Source organism: Pollicipes pollicipes, unplaced genomic scaffold (genome assembly GCF_011947565.3).
Source record: "Pollicipes pollicipes isolate AB1234 unplaced genomic scaffold, Ppol_2.1 Scaffold_1758;HRSCAF=2055_pilon_pilon_pilon, whole genome shotgun sequence".
Classification (NCBI taxonomy): domain Eukaryota; kingdom Metazoa; phylum Arthropoda; class Thecostraca; order Pollicipedomorpha; family Pollicipedidae; genus Pollicipes; species Pollicipes pollicipes.
This window is the reverse complement of record NW_023595985.1, coordinates 30,001-48,012: the sequence shown is the minus strand read 5'-3', so window position 1 is coordinate 48,012 and position 18,012 is coordinate 30,001. Positions and strand designations below refer to the sequence as shown.

At 47.7% G+C, this 18,012-nt stretch overlaps 1 protein-coding gene and 1 pseudogene across 1 annotated transcript in view; one reads left to right on the top strand and one right to left on the bottom strand.

Moving 5' to 3' along the window:
• The window catches only part of LOC119095723 (putative cytochrome P450 CYP44), a 33,190-nt gene extending 19,437 nt beyond the window's left edge, over positions 1-13,753 (bottom strand). Inside the window, exons 1-8 of the mRNA XM_037218579.1 lie at positions 13,560-13,753; positions 12,873-12,977; positions 11,925-12,115; positions 7,220-7,418; positions 6,658-6,832; positions 6,140-6,312; positions 3,232-3,310; positions 97-253 (exon numbers count right to left, since the gene is read on the bottom strand). Coding sequence (XP_037074474.1) covers positions 97-253; positions 3,232-3,310; positions 6,140-6,312; positions 6,658-6,832; positions 7,220-7,418; positions 11,925-12,115; positions 12,873-12,977; positions 13,560-13,753 — 1,273 coding nt within the window. The remainder of the gene's footprint in view (positions 1-96; positions 254-3,231; positions 3,311-6,139; positions 6,313-6,657; positions 6,833-7,219; positions 7,419-11,924; positions 12,116-12,872; positions 12,978-13,559) is intronic.
• Positions 13,754-16,955: 3,202 nt separating this feature from the next.
• LOC119095712 (proteasome activator complex subunit 3-like) overlaps positions 16,956-18,012 on the top strand; it is a 4,451-nt pseudogene continuing 3,394 nt past the window's right edge.

Here is an 18,012-nt window from a genome sequence, read left to right as displayed (position 1 = left end):
GAACAAAGTACGTGCAGCCACCAGCACCATGCGAAGTAGCGTTCCGTCTGGTTTTCAGCGCCGGCCGGCACCGCCGTCCGCTGGATACCGACTTACCTGCGCACATACGGGTGCCGTGGCCGAACGGGATGTGCAGGTACGAGTGGATGGCCTTCCTCTGCTCGCCCAGCCAGCGCTCAGGACGGAAGTCCTCCGGGTCGGCGAACCACCTGGCTGAGCGTAGCTGCACCGACTGGTTCAGGTCCACGTGCGTCTGGCGGACGGCTGGTGTTGAATTGTCAGCTAACAACTAGTGATACATGGGGTCTGATGGGTTGGAATAGTGACCGGGGGATCAAAGTGTGCGTAACGCAGCTAGGGCGGACTTTTCAGAGAACCTTTCGTCAGCTTCCCATTACCTCTTTCGTATATATCCGGGGGTTGGATGTTCAGAAACGGGCAGTGGGCTGGAATCGCTTTTAACTAGGGTGGGAGTCAAGAATTTTATCGCAAAAAGACCGTACAGGAGTGAAAAATTCAACTTACAAAAGTTGGAACTTATAAGTCAGTGAGAGATGCTCCAGTAAACAAAGACATACATTTCAAGTTGGCATCGATGTAATATCAGAAACACTACAAACACGTTTTGACATCGTAGGTCATTACAGTGAAACAGAATTCATTGAAAAATAGTAATTTTCATAAAAGTGTAATGAACAGCAAAAACCATGCAGCACCAACGTTTTGATGGTGCATGTTGCACTTCCCTTTCACAAGATTTTTTAAACACAAAACAAAGCAAAGGAATTCAACAACAGAAAGGACGACCACAAATTCAACAAGAGACATTCAAACAACTAAAAACCTCGGACTCCTGCACATCAGCACATCACCAAATCAATTGTCACAGACATATCTATGGCTTCTGTTTGAGATAGGGTCAGGAGATATAAACATCATGAAACATATCCATGCCGTCCGTTTAGATAAGGTCAAGAATGATAAGTATAATGTCACTGTTTATTGCAAAATACAGATGCTTATTTCCATGAAAGTAACCTTACTAAGCCTAACCTAAAGAAGCCTTACGTTATCTCATCCTGTCTAAGTTTCTTGTAACTTGATACGAGTTCTTGTGATAAGAACATGATAAAGCTTATTTTCGGCTGATTTCAACTTGTGTTTTGCTTCGTCAGCTTGTTGACATCAGACAAAACTGACAACGCACAATTCAAACCCTCTCAAAGCACTGTGAAAAACTTGTTCTGATTGGCATGGTTAGTCTCTGCCAAGGGCAATAGTGGGTACGCTCCACAAAACACTATCCTTCAAACGTAACCTAACTTGAAGATGGCCACAAAACCATTTTTGCTACTTGCCTTTTCAGCTGCTGCGAAAACATCCATTTAGGTCTTGTTTTTCATATTGAACGCCTTAAAATTGAGGCACTAGCTTCACACCTTTAATGAAACAGTCGATTTGCTAAAAATTATATCTACCTCGTATTGCAATTGATATGCAGCTTAGAGTACTCGTGCGTTGAAAAATACAATGCACATCAACAGTACAGTCATTTGCCAGTCAGCAAACTACGGCAACTGTGGACAATATCTTATTTAAGCAGACATGAGGGACCATTTTCAACAAACTTGAGGCAAACAATAAAGAGTATGGAATATAATAGTTTAATTACATGTCTTGTGCAACATTATTGTCTTATGAACAAAACTCGGTGCATTTAACAGAAAATGACTAAATCTGGTCACAAATCATGTGCTGAAGGCAGGTAAGGTTAGCAATTAGTTGCTCCACAGGGAAAACTTACGGGCTTTTTAAGGGCATGATTCTTTCTGCTCTTTCCCCCCCCCCCCCACGACACACAAAGGTCAGTATCTTTCGCATGGTTTGCTGACAGGGCAATCCAATCCACCAGCAAAATGTAAAAACTAATCATGCCCCCTGACCTACAACATTAAAATGTGAAATAAGTAAGAGGAGGTTTGCAGTTTCGAAGGGCAGAATTTCCCTACCATGCACTTCTGTACTAGCTGCACCAGGTCCGTCCTAAAGCTATGTACAGCAGGATAATGTAGCGTGGTGAGGTAGTGAAACTGGAGTGTCTTAGATTTGGCATTATTGAGCACCGCCATGAACCACAAAATGACTAACGGAGGGATTAACAGGGCACAGATGGCGGTAAAATAAGCTCCGTATTTGAGATATCGCTTACACATGAGTGACCTCAACACCGGTGACGCCTGCAAGGTAGTGGCTGCCTCTTATCAAAGGCACTGCTAGACATTTGCTAAGGGAAGGGCCAACCCGAGGGGTTCTACATTTGAGGCATTTCTATCACAAATACATTGTTTTCCTTAGAAAGTGCCTCCGAAAGAATTTCTGTTGTAAGGACTTTAGACAGCCCCCAAACTGGAAGAATTTGTCATGGCAAAGAACCTCAGCAGGGCTCTTGCCGTTCATTTAGGGGGCACTCCGGGCATTTAAGTGGACGACTCAAGTTCCGTCAGCCCGTGCCCTGGCTGCGCCTTTGTCTCCACGACGGACACTTGGAAACAAGGACAAGGCTAGAATCGGGAACATGCCGCGAGTGCGTGAATTCAAACGAGGATATGAATCCCGGCAACCTCTTCTACCGCATGCTTTATTTGACCACGAACTTGGGCGTCATGATCATGCGTCTTTGCCCATGCTTCCTTTGTCGCTTCGCTAAACACTCAACGTTTATTTGTGCCTGCTTATAACGGTCTTGCTTGGTGCTAAATCACTTGACCAATGGACGGCATGGCCTGGCATTCCAATAGGCAGGAACCATTCGCTGAAACGTTCGCCGCTCTATCTTTGCAAACAGCAAACTATGCAAACCTTCGTGGCGGAGCCAGAGCCGCAGTCTGTCGTTCACGGTTGGTTGGGAATTGGACTGCGATGCCAGCAGTCTATAGCTACCATTCGCTTCTAGCACATTAATCACCGTACGCTCATTGAACTGTGGTCACATAATGTATGCACCAATGTTGTGGAACGTCCAAAATGACTAGCACAAGGTTGAAGGTTATACGATAGTGGAGATTTAGCGACTTTCCAGCAGTTACAAGGAGGGGTCAAAGCTTGGAACTGCGGCGTACCGCGCGCTGAAAGGAAAGGAACGCCATGGCATCCACTTTGACCATTGATTACTGAAAACTTGTGGCATTCGTAAGGGGTCACCGATAACGTAGGGCCTAGTGGAGTACGTACCCCTGCAGGAATGACATAGCCACCCAGCTCCATGTCTTGATCCGTAATGCGCGACACCTCCGTGCCGATGGGGTACAGTCTGAAATAGGACCAGAACCGGCATGTACCGCTGGGTGTGTGCGCAGTGCGTTTTCGCTCAGACCTGTTCCAATGGGTACGTACGAGTGACGTGGCCGTCACGTTGCAGCGGATGTGACTATACTCTAATGCGCTGATGACTGCCAGGCGCTGCATTGCTGTAAGACCTGGTGTCTTTCATTCACGTGCTAGTCGCCAGCATGCGCGTCTGCTTCTTGGCCTGCGGTGAACTATGCCTGATATTCAGGCACCGGGCTAGTTCCTCCCGCTCTGCTCAATCTCCTGATTCCTACGACCGACCTTTCAGGCAACTGCTACTGGCCTGCACGAGGGCCTTGCAAAGTATATCCAACAAGTTCGCCATGACGCCGCGACGGGGCCTGACCAAACCACAGTATTGTACGCCAATGGAAGTGTCTTTCAGAGAACACCTCTGACACCTTGTGACGAAAGTATGTTAATATAAAAGGCTGAAGGTCGCAGGGCGCGGGAAAGGTGTGTTGCCCTCGAGCCCACCCTTGCATCTGATGCACTCTGCCCGTGCTTTCAGTGACATGCATTTAGCCCATGTGTAAAGCCGTTGGGTAGGCGACGCTCGTGGTATTCACCCTATGCTAATGATGGGGCTAACGCAGGTTTTGTAATGTTCATTTCGTTTTTTGCCAAATCCTCTGAATCCTCGTGAGGTTGTCATAAACCTTAGTTTCGCCATCCGTCAAACGCTTTTGAAGCCTATTTACAATATACAGCTGTTACGCAGCTCTATGCAAGTCGAGGGCGATGCAGCAAGGGCGAAGGAGGGCAGTGAGATGACTGTCCTCTGTCTGCCGGCAGGAGGACGATAGTATGTGTTTGTCGCCCTAATTTAGGGAGGGCCCTTCTACCCAACCTGAAGTTATGTAGTTACAGCACATATCAAAATTCAGGTCAGTGAGGCCCCGTGGATTAGGCTGAGCTTTGAGGTCCCTATTTGAGTTCAGGGGCCTCTTTTATGCAACAACAGGCCCCATTTTTAATCAGGAAGCCTCAGTTTGAGCTAGGCAGGTTCTGTTCTGAATCAGTAGGTCCCGTTTTCTGTTAAGGTTTTCTGTTTCTGCTCATTATACCCGTTTATGAGTCATAAGGTCCCTGTTCCGGATTAGGAGGCACCCTCTATAAATAGAGGCCCCTGTTCTGGATCAGGAGATCCCTTTATGTATCAAGGGACCCTCCTGTTCCAGAACGGCCCTGTTCCGGATTAAGAGACCCTGTGTTGCAATAAAAAAGTACATAAGGTCGTGATCGTTCCACCTCGGGAAATATATGTAGCAATGACGGTTCATTTTTTGCCTGCACTCTAATGGGCGGGTTTTTCTACACTCCCCAAAGTTCCTTATCAGACATAATGGCCGCACCACATATGCTGGAACTGGAAGCTGAAACTGGCGCGTCAAGACATCTACCATGGCGTGGAGGGCCTTCTAGCTCTCCTGGACGAACAACTGACCAAGGGCCCGTAGGGCATTCGTACACTCTGAGACATCACGGGCGACTGGCTTAGGATACGTGTTTTGTTTGTTGGCCTGTTCCGCTGTTTTTCATTTGGCCTCTGCTCCTTTTGACTTTTTCTTGTTTGACCTTTTGCAATTAACTTTTATCCCGTTCAGCTGATTCCTATTCGACTTCCCTCCATTTGACTTCGTGTGATTTGAGTTTTTGCGTTTTGATTTTTTTTTTGTCCTAGAACTATTTCAAAAGCATGCAAAGCATCATTTCTGATTTTGAAAAATATGAATTGTTTCAAGAGGCTCTATCTATAAGAAGCCCCACTTATGCGCGAAAATCCGTAACCATTTTCATTCAAATTCATTGCATTTTACTCCGAGCATTAATTTCCATTAACAACAACACTCCAAGCGTTACTTCCAAATTCCAATGTCTCGCGACAATCCCCAAAGAGTGTTTATTTTTTTAGCAAGTTATCTGGTAAGGACCCAGTGTAATGACCCCGCGGCATTTGCAAACTCAGCATTTGTGTATCCATTATTACGCATTTGACGCAAATGGTCTAGCTCCCATCGAAAGTACTCCACAAAGAACAATATATCAAAGCCCTGCGGATGTAAGCCCAAATGATTCCTTTCTTATATGTTTCTGGAAAATGTCCCTTCCACTCATGCATTTACTCTGGCTGGTGGCTTTTCTGTAAGCATCTGCCTGAAATGTACCATCTGATGAGTCAATCAGAAGGTCTAGAAATGGCAATTGGCTGTTCACACTAAGACTGATAGTGATTGGTCCATTTGGTAATGCTCAGTGTCAGAGAGCAAACTGTGATCCTGATATTACCATTATATTGTCAGAGTATTTTTAGTCACATTACTGTTGCCATCATATCCTTTGTATCTGTCGGTAGGCGGCCGGAATTTGATCAAATTCTACATCCGAACACTATCTTTTATTCGATGTAGCAAATCTATCGGAAATACGGCGTTCGCTGCAATGATTGGATACCTGCAAGTCGTAGGGGTATCTTTCGTTCCAATGCTGCCGTCGTAACAGAAAATGACACCGTGTTGTTATGGTTTATCCTAAACGCCACTGCAGCTTTGGGACGAAGGGATCAAACCACTCATCAGCCAACAGGGAGCCTGAAAGTACGGCTTGGACTCCGAACCTAGTGCAGGGTCGAAACATTTTTAACAGCCCTTTTGCACTGAAACAGCGGAACCCTTGAACGCGAGCATACCTCTACCAAGACCGCTGGGCATGACTAATGAGCGACACAATGCCTCCCCTAACTGGTTCTTGAATGGATCTCGCTTACTGCTAGGACAAGTCCTAGACTCACCTCAGCGTCTCCTTCAGCACGGCCTTGACGAAGGGCAGCCTGCTAATGACGTCGGCCGTGACCTCCTGGGCCTCGCCGCCGGGCAGCGCGGCGGTGATTTCGCTGTGCAGGCTCTGCTGTGCCGCTGGCGTGTGGGCCAGACACCACAGCGCACACAGCAGGGCCGGCACGGTCTGTCGTGGGACGAGCAGTGACGATGGCACGAGCAGCCAGCACCAGTCGCAGACACACTCCAGCCATACGGAAGGTGGGACCACTAGCGATACTCGTCGACAGTCATTGTAATGTTGGTGTTGCTGAACGGAACAGGGATTCACAGAAAGTCGGTGTACGAAAGATATATTTGGGAAAAGAAAAAGGTGCTGTAGTAGCATCTGCTGATCAGTATTATGAGTTAAAGCCTCAAATCCGCCATGTATGTTTGTAGTCAGGCGCATTTTAACCCATTGCAAAACGCATTTTACATTGGGTAAGATCATTACTGTTTGGCCGCAAAGCCATGAATGATGACAACTGACCGTAGAGAGTCCGTCGTTGAACATAGAGTATGCTATTATGAGCACGTCCTTCCTGGACACTTTGGGCCTGGTCATCAGAAAGCAGAGAAATTTGTACTGGCCGTCTTGCAGCTTGCCTTCCTCAGCCAGCTTTTCAATTTCGCTGATGACATTGTCGAACAGCTCTATTGTGACGCTGAAAAGGGGAAGTGCCGTTTCTTCTGCAGGAGCTCACTGACATTTCACCCAGGGTATACGAGAACGTGACTGAAAAGACTAGGCGTTAGGGTACAAGCAGCCGTAGTGGAGGGCAAATACAAATGAACAACCAAACACAAGAAGAAAAAGAACAAATGATCAGAAGTAAAAGTGGGCTATTGAGAGACAAACTGTTGAGCGCGACACAAGTCATCGAGCAGAGCCTATCGACATCATCGCGCGCCGACTGGTCCACCTTTTCCATCTTGAGAGCGGCGCGCCATGGCGACTCCAGATACGGCATAACCCACGCCGCATTCCGTGGCGGCCTGCCAGTGACGGTGAGCTCGGCGGCTCGCCCAGCAGCGAGACGGACAGCCACACCCTGCTGAAGTGGCGCTCAGCAGCAGCCAGCTGCCGCCAGCCGGGCGTGCTGACGTATCTGTAGAGCGGCAGCGAGAACTTGAGGCGGCCTCCGACCTTCGCCACCTGGCGGTTGGCGGCGATCAGCTGCTCGGCTCGCCGCTCGTCGGCGCCACCAGATAGCGCGCCGAAACGCCGCTCCGCGCACACGTGCGTGGCCGCTGTCGGCGCGCGGGGGTCCGGTCAGGCCACGCGGTGGTGGTCCCCATTCGCCAGTATTATTGGTTTGTTCTGTGCACTCGGTGATATTACACGCAAGTGGGATGTCAAGTCGCAACATTATTGCGAGAAATGTACCATTCAGCACGCATCGCGCTCAGGAAAGTGGAGCGACAATCACTTATGTCCTCGCGATAGATGTGCACAACAAGCGATGTGGTCACCAACAAATTTACAACAGAGCTAAATGAGGCTCAGTGCCTTGTAGGGACCGGAGGGGCACTCCACGCCAGCATGGCACGGTGGGGAAGGCTACCTTGCCTTCCTCGAGACGCGGGGTGGAGGATCGGTCCAGCGTTGCCGTTCTGTGCTTTTTGGCCGATAAGTTCATGAATGTGTGATATCACCAAATGATTGTTTTTAAACGCTGTGCGTCTCAACCCTGCGTCTGCTTTTCAGACCCTGACGTACGCACAGCTTTCTTTTGTCTCGTGGGAGTTCGAGCCTTCACGTTTATAGCCTTCTGCACACCATGTTGCTGTCAATTGATGGAGGAGGGGGTAAAGAGAACACGCCGGTAAGCAATATAGAAAGCGTGGAGAGCAAGTATCAAAGTACAATGACAAAAACAGTGTTTTTTGGCGTATTTTGGCATACATCTTTTGCTTTACTGATCCGAATAAGCGAACCAAAGCATTACTTGACCACATCGAAAACCTGAGAGGCCCAAGATCGTTGTCGGCATCCATAACCATAATTTTAAGGGGTTTGGTCATTGCAAGGCGTGACTATTGATGCACTCTAATTGATGATGCAGTTCAATAACCCTCGGAAGTTATAGTGAGCTACCCGGGACGTGCAGTTTTCGAAGGGTTAAGAATGTGATTGACGTTCCGGGATTGAATGAATTCGTATTGAACCGCTTAATGCGAAAGAAACGAAGCACACAATTTTGGCCAACTTTATCGAAACCGCTGTGAGTGCGCCCTACGGCCATTTGTCGATGGGCATTTCTAACTCAACAATACTGCTCAGGTCAGAGCAATAACTTTCAAGCAGCTGTGTGCGTCCAGTGAGCTAGAATCGGTTTTGACCTAGCGTGGGAATAGGTGTGTGAAAAATTTCATCGCAAAAAGATCGTACGGGAGTGAAAAATTAAATTAAACAAGTGGAACTTATGAGTTAGTGGGAAATGCTGCCGCAAACAATGACATACATTTCAAGTTGGCATGGAAGTAATATCACAAACATGACAAAATGCTCTTGTTTTTCGACACTGTAGGTCATTGCAGTGAAATAGAAAACATTAAAGAATAGTAATTTCATCATAGCGTAATAAGCATCAACAACTGTATAACATCAATGTTTTGATGCCGCACTTTTTACTCCCCTTCCAAAGAATTTTCTTAACGCAAAACAAAGCAAATAAATTCAACGACAAAAAACAGCAAGAAATTTAACGGGCATAAAGCATTCAAACAAAAACACCTTGGACTCCTGTACATCAATGCATCAACAAATCAAACACAACATACTGCTGGCTTCTGTTGAAATATGTTCAGGAAATATCAATATTATGTCGCTGTTACTTGCAAAATACCAATGATTATTTCTATTTAAGTAACTTTACCAAGCCTAACCAAAAGAACTTTTACCTCACCTCATCCCGTCTTACGTGTTTGTATCGCAGCAGCCTTTGTGAGTCACTGATTCTTGTAAAATTCCTTCTGGTACTTGCCGTGTAATTAACCAACTTAGCCTAACCTACAATAGCCTATATCTTAAACATCATCTCAGCTTAGCTCACCTATTTCTTGACAAGCAGCAGTTTGTGATAAAAGCATGATATAGCTCATTTTTTACTGGTTTAAGCTTGTGTTTTGGTTCAATTCATCTGTGTCAGCTTGTTGACACCAGACAAAGTTGACGACACACAAATGCAAACCTCTCAATTCACTTTGAATAACCTAATCTGCTTGTCGTGGTCAGCCTCTGTCAAGGAAAATAGTGGGTATGCTCCACAAAACAACCGCTCTTCTCCAAACATAACATAACTTATAGATGGTCACAAAGCCAGTTTAGCTGCTTGCCTTTTCAGTTGCAGTAAAGGCATCCATCTAAGTTTGGTTATTCATACTTATTGACTTAAAGGTTGAAATGTTAGCTTCGCATTTTAAATGGGATGGTCTGACTATTTGCTGAAAGCTAATACCTACCGCGCATTGTAATTATGCTATGCAGATTAGAGCATTCATGTGCTAAAAAGTGCATATATACAGTACAGTAATTTGCCAGACAGCAAACCATGGCAAGCCATGAACGACATCTTGTTAAGGCAGACATGAGGGACCATTGCAACAAATTTGAGGTAAATAATTAAGAGTATGGAATACAATAGTTTAATTGCATGTATTCGGACATCAGAATTTGTCTTATGAACAAAAACTTGATGGATCAAACAGAAAATGGCTAAATCTGGTCACAACTCATGTGTTAAAAGCAGGTATGGTGGGCAGCTAGCTGCTCCACAGGAGAAACTTATGGCTTTTTAGGGGGGTAAGCTTCTTTCTGCTACCCCCCCCCCCCCTATACATAAACAGAAAGGTAGCATCTTTCGCATAGTTTGGTGACAGACAGGGTGATCCAAACCACCCACAAAGTATTAATAGCAGTCATGCCCACCGTCCTACAAGACAAAAATTCGGAAAAGTAGGAGCAGATCTGCATGAGAAAACACAGTTTCGGAGGGCAGAATTTTGCTACCGAACATTTCTGTATTGGTTGCGACAGGTCTGTCCCAAAGCTTAGATTTATCGTTCTTGGGTACCGCCATGAAAAAACGGCTGTCTAGGGGTATAACAGGGCGACAATGTCGGTTAACGTAAGTTCCGTGCATCATATTATCTCTTTCATTCCTCATGAATTGTTCGCTTTTGGATACATATCAAATACGTTTGGGCGGCAGGCGAATGAATCCAATTTCTGTATGAGATATGCGCAAGATTGCAGTTGGCACATTTTGCGGAGAAATTGGTCAACGTTTTAAGCCATAGATAGTGCCGTTAAAGACAATCGGAAAGAAAGGAAAGATGAAGTCATGCCGCACTCGCATCAGTCCAAGAAAAACAAACTAATTAAAAATATGAAGCACTACAGTTTTTCGGTCAAATTTGCTGAATTTTCCACTCCTACATTTCGGGAGTGGTGAAATTTAGTGGTCAAGTTTCTTAGGGGTAAAAGAAATACATGGAGTAAAATTATCTTCCAGACTTTACTGGTGCTTGTACCAGGCTTTGCTTTGCTGGTAGGATGTTTGTGTGGTGCGACCCCCCCCCCAAAAAAAAAGGGGATGTGTGAAAACCTTGCATTTGGCACACAGCTGTAAATTGTTTTCAATGATGTAAACAAACCAATTTTGATGCATGCAAAGCGGCTGTAGTCGCTGGGGCTCTCAGGCTCGGAGATACCTGGTGCCCTTGCTCTGTGCATATATCGGCATGATTCAGATGTACGCGAGGCAGGTTGTAGCAATAGATGTACAGGTTCGGTGAGGCCTCAGGTTTATGCCTGATGGGTTCAAGTGAGCTCGGTTTTCGGTGCCATCTTAAAATCTCTGAAAGGGAAATGTAGGTTTGGTATGTGTGGTTAGACAATATCAAGTAGGAGTGAAAAATTCCCATAAAATATAGGAAAAAGGAGTGGAGAATTCCTCCTTATAAGGTGTTGCTTTACACCAAAAGTCGGCAATTCTAGAACGCTGCGTGCATCCGCGGGAAACATAGTTTAGGTTCCATCCAACAGATGGCAGCTCAAGTCGCCAGGAGGCCTGAGTCCAGACCATCCAGACATTCGCTACCTGCCATCCCAGTACGGTCTGACTGTGCTCGGCGAGGCAGCCTTTAAATCAGAGGTCAGATATGCCATATCGGGTGAGCTTTTTCAGGACGGTGCACGATCGAGGCATCCAAACGTCTTGAACAGGTCGAGCAGTCAGAGCAAGCAGGGCAGATCGATCTGTTCTTAATCTGCTTTTTCCGAGCGCATCTGACCAAGTCAATCAAGGTGTCCTTTACCAAGTGATATTCAGAGCACACTGCACTATTCAGGTGTCTTCCGTCACGTGATAGGCACGGTAGGCAGCACTGTCGAGGTGTCTTCTGTCAAGTGATAGGCAAGGTAGGTAGCACTGTTGAGATGTCTTCCATCAAGTGGCAGGCACAGTAGGCAGCACTGTCGGGGTGTCTTCTGTCAGGTGATAGGCAAGGTATGTAGCACCGTCGAGATGTCTTCCGTCAATGATAGGCACGGTGCGCAGCACTAGCCCCTTACAGCAGCCTTTGCTGCTTCTGCAGCTGTCCTCCACTCGCACACCAATCGCTGTCTACCAACACACACGTCGATACGCTTAATAATGACTGTAGCGTGACGACGAAATCGATGCGCCTGAAAACACCAGCCATTATCACCACCACGGCCGGCGGCCGCTCCCAAACGCGTGCAGCACTCACACTCGAGGCCCCACTTGAAGATGAGCGGTGTGAGCTCTGGCACCTGCCCAGTGTCGTCCAGGTCGCGGTCCACTCTGTCCACGAGGGCGCGGGAGACTGTGTCGACCAGAGGCAGAAAGCAGCTCACCTCCCTGGGCCGCATCATCAGCTGCTGCACCGCGCTCCGCAGACGGTACCAAGCCTCGCCGTTGCTGTGGCAGATATGAGAGTTAGCTGAGCAGCACTGGCTTCTGTGCTCCGCTGCTCAGAGTTCCGTCGGGTATAGGCTTCAGTAACAGGTAGCTAGTTTCAGTCTAGTTTTGAGCAAGTGACGAAAGCCGTTAAATGTGGCACGCTGCCTTGAAAGTTAAGTCTTCGCATGAAGTTTAGATGTTAGCACAGTTCAGTTGAACAATATGGGCTGAGAGTTTTAAATACCGACAAGAATTGACCTACAGTGTGCCAGGAGGTGCTAGTTAGATAACGTTATCTGGCAAGTCCTTGTTCTAGTGACAAAAGACGAGGCTTCAAACTGTGCTCATGGTCATGAGTGGCTCGTTGACTCGTGACCATGCACACGGCTTAAAACGTAGATCTTTGCCAATGTAACCATTGTTTGCCTATATCACGTCGCTTAGCCAGCATCTTTGGGTGTATGAAAGTTTGATTATTGGTAGCTAACTCAACAGAAACTCGCAATTCAAAATGTCGAGAAAATAATCTAAAGTCCAAGCTTTCTTGCTCATCTAGAGCTTAGGCGGACGTGGAGCTCGATGAGCACCGAAGTGTTTGTCCTTGGTATCACGCCGTGAAATCTTGCGCAGAGTTCAACTGCTCATTGATGCAATGCACTAAGTAGGCTGGGCATTATTCCCTCTCTGATCTGCAGTGAGCGCTACAGGCGTCATCACCTAATGTCTGTGTTGGCCGACACCAAGCGCGAACACCGGCGGTTCGAGCCAGACTCACGTGTTTCCCAGTCCCAGACTCATGTTGTTCTTCTGTCGGTAAAGCAGAACCAACTCTTGAAGCGGCGGCACTGCGGGATACTTTCCCTCTTGCTGGTGCACCTGCCTGATGGAGCGAAGCGCAACCGTCGTGCTTACTTGGTGACGACACCGCCCATGATGACAGGCGTCGATAGGTGTGGGTCACAAATAGTCACAAATATACACACACACATATGTATATATATATATATTGTTATATGTATAATATATACGATATATATATATAATTATATTGTACTATATATATATATATATATATATATATATCAACTATATGTTGACTTCTTTATTTATTTATTTAATCTGCCAGATGAGGCCTCGCTGAATGATTCTAATCACGGTGCAAAAGTTATTTCCCTATCGACTTTGGGCTGGGAAAAGGGCAGCTAACCCTAACAATATTCGGAAAAATTAACGTCATACCGTTATCCGGGCGTTACATCACATGGCGTAACGTCAAATGGAATTATCCGGAAAAAGCGAAATTGTGAAAAAATCACCCAAGCAAAAATCATCCCACTTCAAGCCACTCAGAGAACGCGTCGCCACTGCTTCCGCGATAAATTTCCTAAAGCGGAGAAACGGTCTGGTGCGTAGGCTGCCGCTGCACAGCTGATGGTGACCTCGGAGAGGTCTCGCGACCCACCTCACGAGGTCTGGCTCGAACAGGTGCACCACGGTGCTGGTGCCAAACCTCTCGCGCACCACCGGCCCGTACTGCTCGTACATGCTGAGCAAAGCCTCGTGGTACCGGTTCACGTCGTAGCGTCCTGCAAGTACGGTGGCGGTCACCGCGGTCTGCAGACGCTCATAACTGCAGCAAAAGTCAGACGGCGGCATAACTGCGACACTTCGTCGTTCTTGTCAAGCCGGGCCATGACAACGAAAGCTGAATGAAAGCGTGAGAAGCTGACGTCTTGTGATAAGACCAAGTTTGACAGCAGACTCTGCACTGTTTCCGGTCGGCCAATTAACGTTGGTAGACAATGCCGAGGGCAAAGATGGTGTAGAGTGTAGCTTGAGCTCAGTTCAATCATTTTAAAGATGTAACTATCAGTTTATGTACACAGATAACTGTGCGAGTGAAGCCATATTACACACATGTTTCAAGGAAAACATGTGAAAAGTTAGATAAGAGTGAGCGACAGTGAGCAACATGAGTTACGAGAGAGTGGTGAGGAGTGACGTGGAGTGGAGCGACAGTGAACGAGTCATAAGCACACACAACACACACCACACACACACACACACACACACACACACACACACACACACACACACACCACACACAGACCCTCGGGGGAACACACACACACACCACACCACACACACATAGACACGCACGCACGCACGCACACACACACAACTACACACACACACACACCACACACACACACACACACACACACACACACACACACCACACACACACTACGATCGTTCAGAGTAAAAGTTGTGCGAGTCAAAGACTGTTCGTCCAGAAGTGGCAAAAAGAACACTTCACGCGCCCGGCTTACCTGTCTTGTACGTCCACAGTGAGCCGAGCAGCGGCAGGCTGCGGGGGCCCGGTATGTCGGAGAAAGGTCTCGGAGACGCCCGACAGCGCACAGCCGACAAGTCGGAGACGCGGCGGTGCTGCTGCACGGAGCCTCGACCCCATCTCAGCAGGTGCCCGTGCGCCTCGATCTGCGCCGACACCGCACCGCGTCAGGCGCCGTCACCAATGCGGCCATCAACGCCCACCGGAGGCGCTGCACCATGCCCGAGCCTAGACAAAACACTGCTCTTTGGGAAATAATGACTTTTGGCTCTTAGCTGGCTCCCGTGAGAACGCTGCATACTCCGCAGACTGCTCACCGAAAGCCGAGCCGCCATGATGGTTGAGGTCCCTTCACACCCAGCTGCGGCCTCAACCTCCCTCTCTGTACCAGCTCGCGACTTGGACGGGGTCGGCAGAGCAAACGTAAACAACCCGCAAACCATAGGCGTCGTCAGCGGTGAGTGGTAAGTATTGCGCCACGGCTAATTTCCTCATCATTCTCTGTCCGGATCGCCGGGACTAAGTAGCCTCCTGACTAAAGCACGCCGGTTTTGGAGTAATAAAATATTCCCTAAATCCATCTGTGATTCTCTTTCCAGGTTCGTAAAGCTGTTTGCAATGTTACAATAAGGTATATTGTTTCCTGAAGTCGTCGCCGCTAGCGCGCGTAGTTAGTGCGTGAATCATGCTAACATTATGCGTTTCCAGTAGGTTGTGATGAATATAACAAAAGTGTTAGCAGAAAACATCCCACACTGCGAACCAGGAGCGGCGCCTGGCCGCACCGCCGCCGGCGCCAGCGCCTCTCGGGATGAGGGGCAATATTTTCTGGAGGGCCAGGACGTCAACTTTCCAGGGAATCAACCATTCGCCCTTGGTGGCCCCTGGCCTATTTAACACCCGCATTGTCTTAGAGTTCTTCAAACGGTCCAAGAAAACCTCTGACTGATATTTCAGGTCATGGCCCTACAGGTCGTGATTCTTTATGTGACCTATAACCCGTCATTCCGGGCCTATTATGCTCTACAAACAGGCCCTTGATCGTCGGATTCCGTTGGGCCACCTGGGCCCCTCTTCGGACCTCATCGAACACAGACCCTTGGTCGGCTCGGGGTCCCTTGCGAACACAGCAGCCTCTGTTAGGAACTGAGGGCCTAACAGAGGAACATAAAATACAGGGGCTCCGACCAGAGTAAATTACCAGCCCCGGCTTTGTGGCTAATGAGAAGTGGGCCGTCTTTGCCCCTGCCGGCACGAAGCTGACTGTGCCGGTACTGATGATTGTCTGACCAACATATAGAACCATATCGACTCAGAAGGCAGCCGATCTTGTCCCCTTGATCTGGACCCCTTGTCAACCCAGGGCTCCGTTAGGCGCTGTGGGGGCCCTGGGGCTGGGGTCCCGATCAATGTAAATGGCTGGCTGTGGCTTTGTCCCCTGCTTGCGAAAGGGGCCCTCAGGCCAGTACCGCCACGAAGCTGACTGCGGTACTGATGATGTCTGACCAACATATAGAACCATATCAACTCAGAAGACAGCCGATCTTGTCCCCTTTATCTGGACCCCTTGTCACCCAGGGCTCCGTTAGGCGCTGTGGGGCCCTGATGGACGCTGGGGCCCCGATCATGTAATGGCTGGCTGTGGCTTTGTCCCCTGCTTGCGAAATGGGCCTCAGGCCAGTACCGCCACGAGCCGACTGTGCGTTGCTGATGGCGTCTGACCGACGTAACGCTCTCGTCGACTTAGGGCCCCTTATCAGCCGCATGACTCTCTTACTAGCATTAGAGTGCGGGCCGGAACGCCAGAATACGGCCTCCGGCGGGCCTTTAGGGCCCTTCGGGCTCTCAAATTGGGCCATTACCGCAGGTCCCAAGGGACCCGAATCGGGGAACTTAAGGATGGCCACGTGCCCCCGTGCCACCTCTCCGTTGGTCTATGCTACGGTTAAGCCTGCGGTAAAAACCGGAGGTGAAAACGATCACGTTGGTAGCAAAGTGCAATCGTTGGTGAAATGGCTTGTTTTGGCTATAATTCATCTCACGCGGTAGAAGCGTCCCGTTTCGTTATTTTTAGCAAATTTGTGGTGACCGGCTAATGGGGCGCCGTTCTTACTACGTTTTGTCCGTGATTTGTGCTTTATGCAGAGGCTCTCGGTAGGGTCTTGCGCTATTGCGCCGAACGAGCAATGTATGATACGCGTCATTATTGTCATGATTACGATGCACAGTCAACTGTGCGCGCGTCGACAGGAACACTTCTCAATATTACGTCGATGTGCTGATTCTTCCCCTATTAATGTTAAAATAGAGCCAACGAAAAAATTCAGAACTTGAAGTTTTCTCTGAGCTCTACATGAGCAAACTTACGTGTGAATTTCTGAAGCTTTTCACACGCAGGTCCAAGCTTTCTAATTTAGCCGCCAGGTTCGTTGCTAGCGTTAAGCACACAGTGCGTGGTGTAAGATTCCCCTCTGCTTTCTAGGGCCGTTGGTATTTCCCTGACTAATGCTGATACGTGCGTGGTGCTGATCCGTGGGGATTTGCAGGGGAGGAAGTGTCACCAACTGTGGTTTGAAGTGTTCATCGGTGTAGGTGGTATCAAGCTCTGTTTTGGCATTTGCATGTCTTTGCGCGTGACACATTTTACCAATATGGCCAGGTGCAAACACGCAGATGTAATGGGTTTCGGGCCGTCCATACATCGTGTTGACATATGAATGGGGAGGGGCTTTGGTCGTCACCGAAACGTGTCAAGGAGGTGGTTCGAACAATGTAGCAGTTTGTTCAGGTGTGATTTAATCATGAGTTATTTTGATGTTTCAAAACACAGGCCATGGGCTGTTGGCTGATAGCCCTGACCAAGCAACAAATAAGTCTGGTTTGCAACCCAAGCTCAGTTGAGTGCTAAATGAGCACCTCCTTTTTGGCACCTAATACCTCACACAATGAAAGCAGGGTAGGGTGGTTTATTCCAGTGTAATCATTGTGTTGGCAATGGGAAGGTGTTAAAATTTACTCCCCTCCCTTAAAATATGCATGCTGAAAGTCAGGACAGCCTTGGAGTACCCAACAGATGTCTTTGTATAGTTCATTTAGGATTTGTGCTGGATGGCCATAAGTTTTTCTCATTTACTGATGCACATTTGTTCCCCAATGTTGTATTCTGTTGTCAGCATGGTATAAATCATGCGCTTTTGTGTGCTCCTGTGTCATGTTTGTGGGGTCCTTGGCTCTCTGTCTATCCAAAGAGCGATGTGAATTGATGTTTTTGTTCTTTTAATAGCAAAATTGTTTGTGTGAGGCCACTGTGTTTGTGAATACTACACAGGACATGATAGATACACTAAAATACAAGGTATCTGATTTCCCTGCTTGCAGCACTGATATCAGTGGTCTTAGTCAACTAGCAGTATAAATATTTATCATGACAGCTATTGTTGAGTATGAAACTGGGCCACTGATTGGTAGTAGTAGTTATGGACAGGTGATATGGACTGCATTTTTCTTATTGGCTGATTTTATGCATTTTGCTTGGGTCAGTTTGTATTGCTCATCTTCA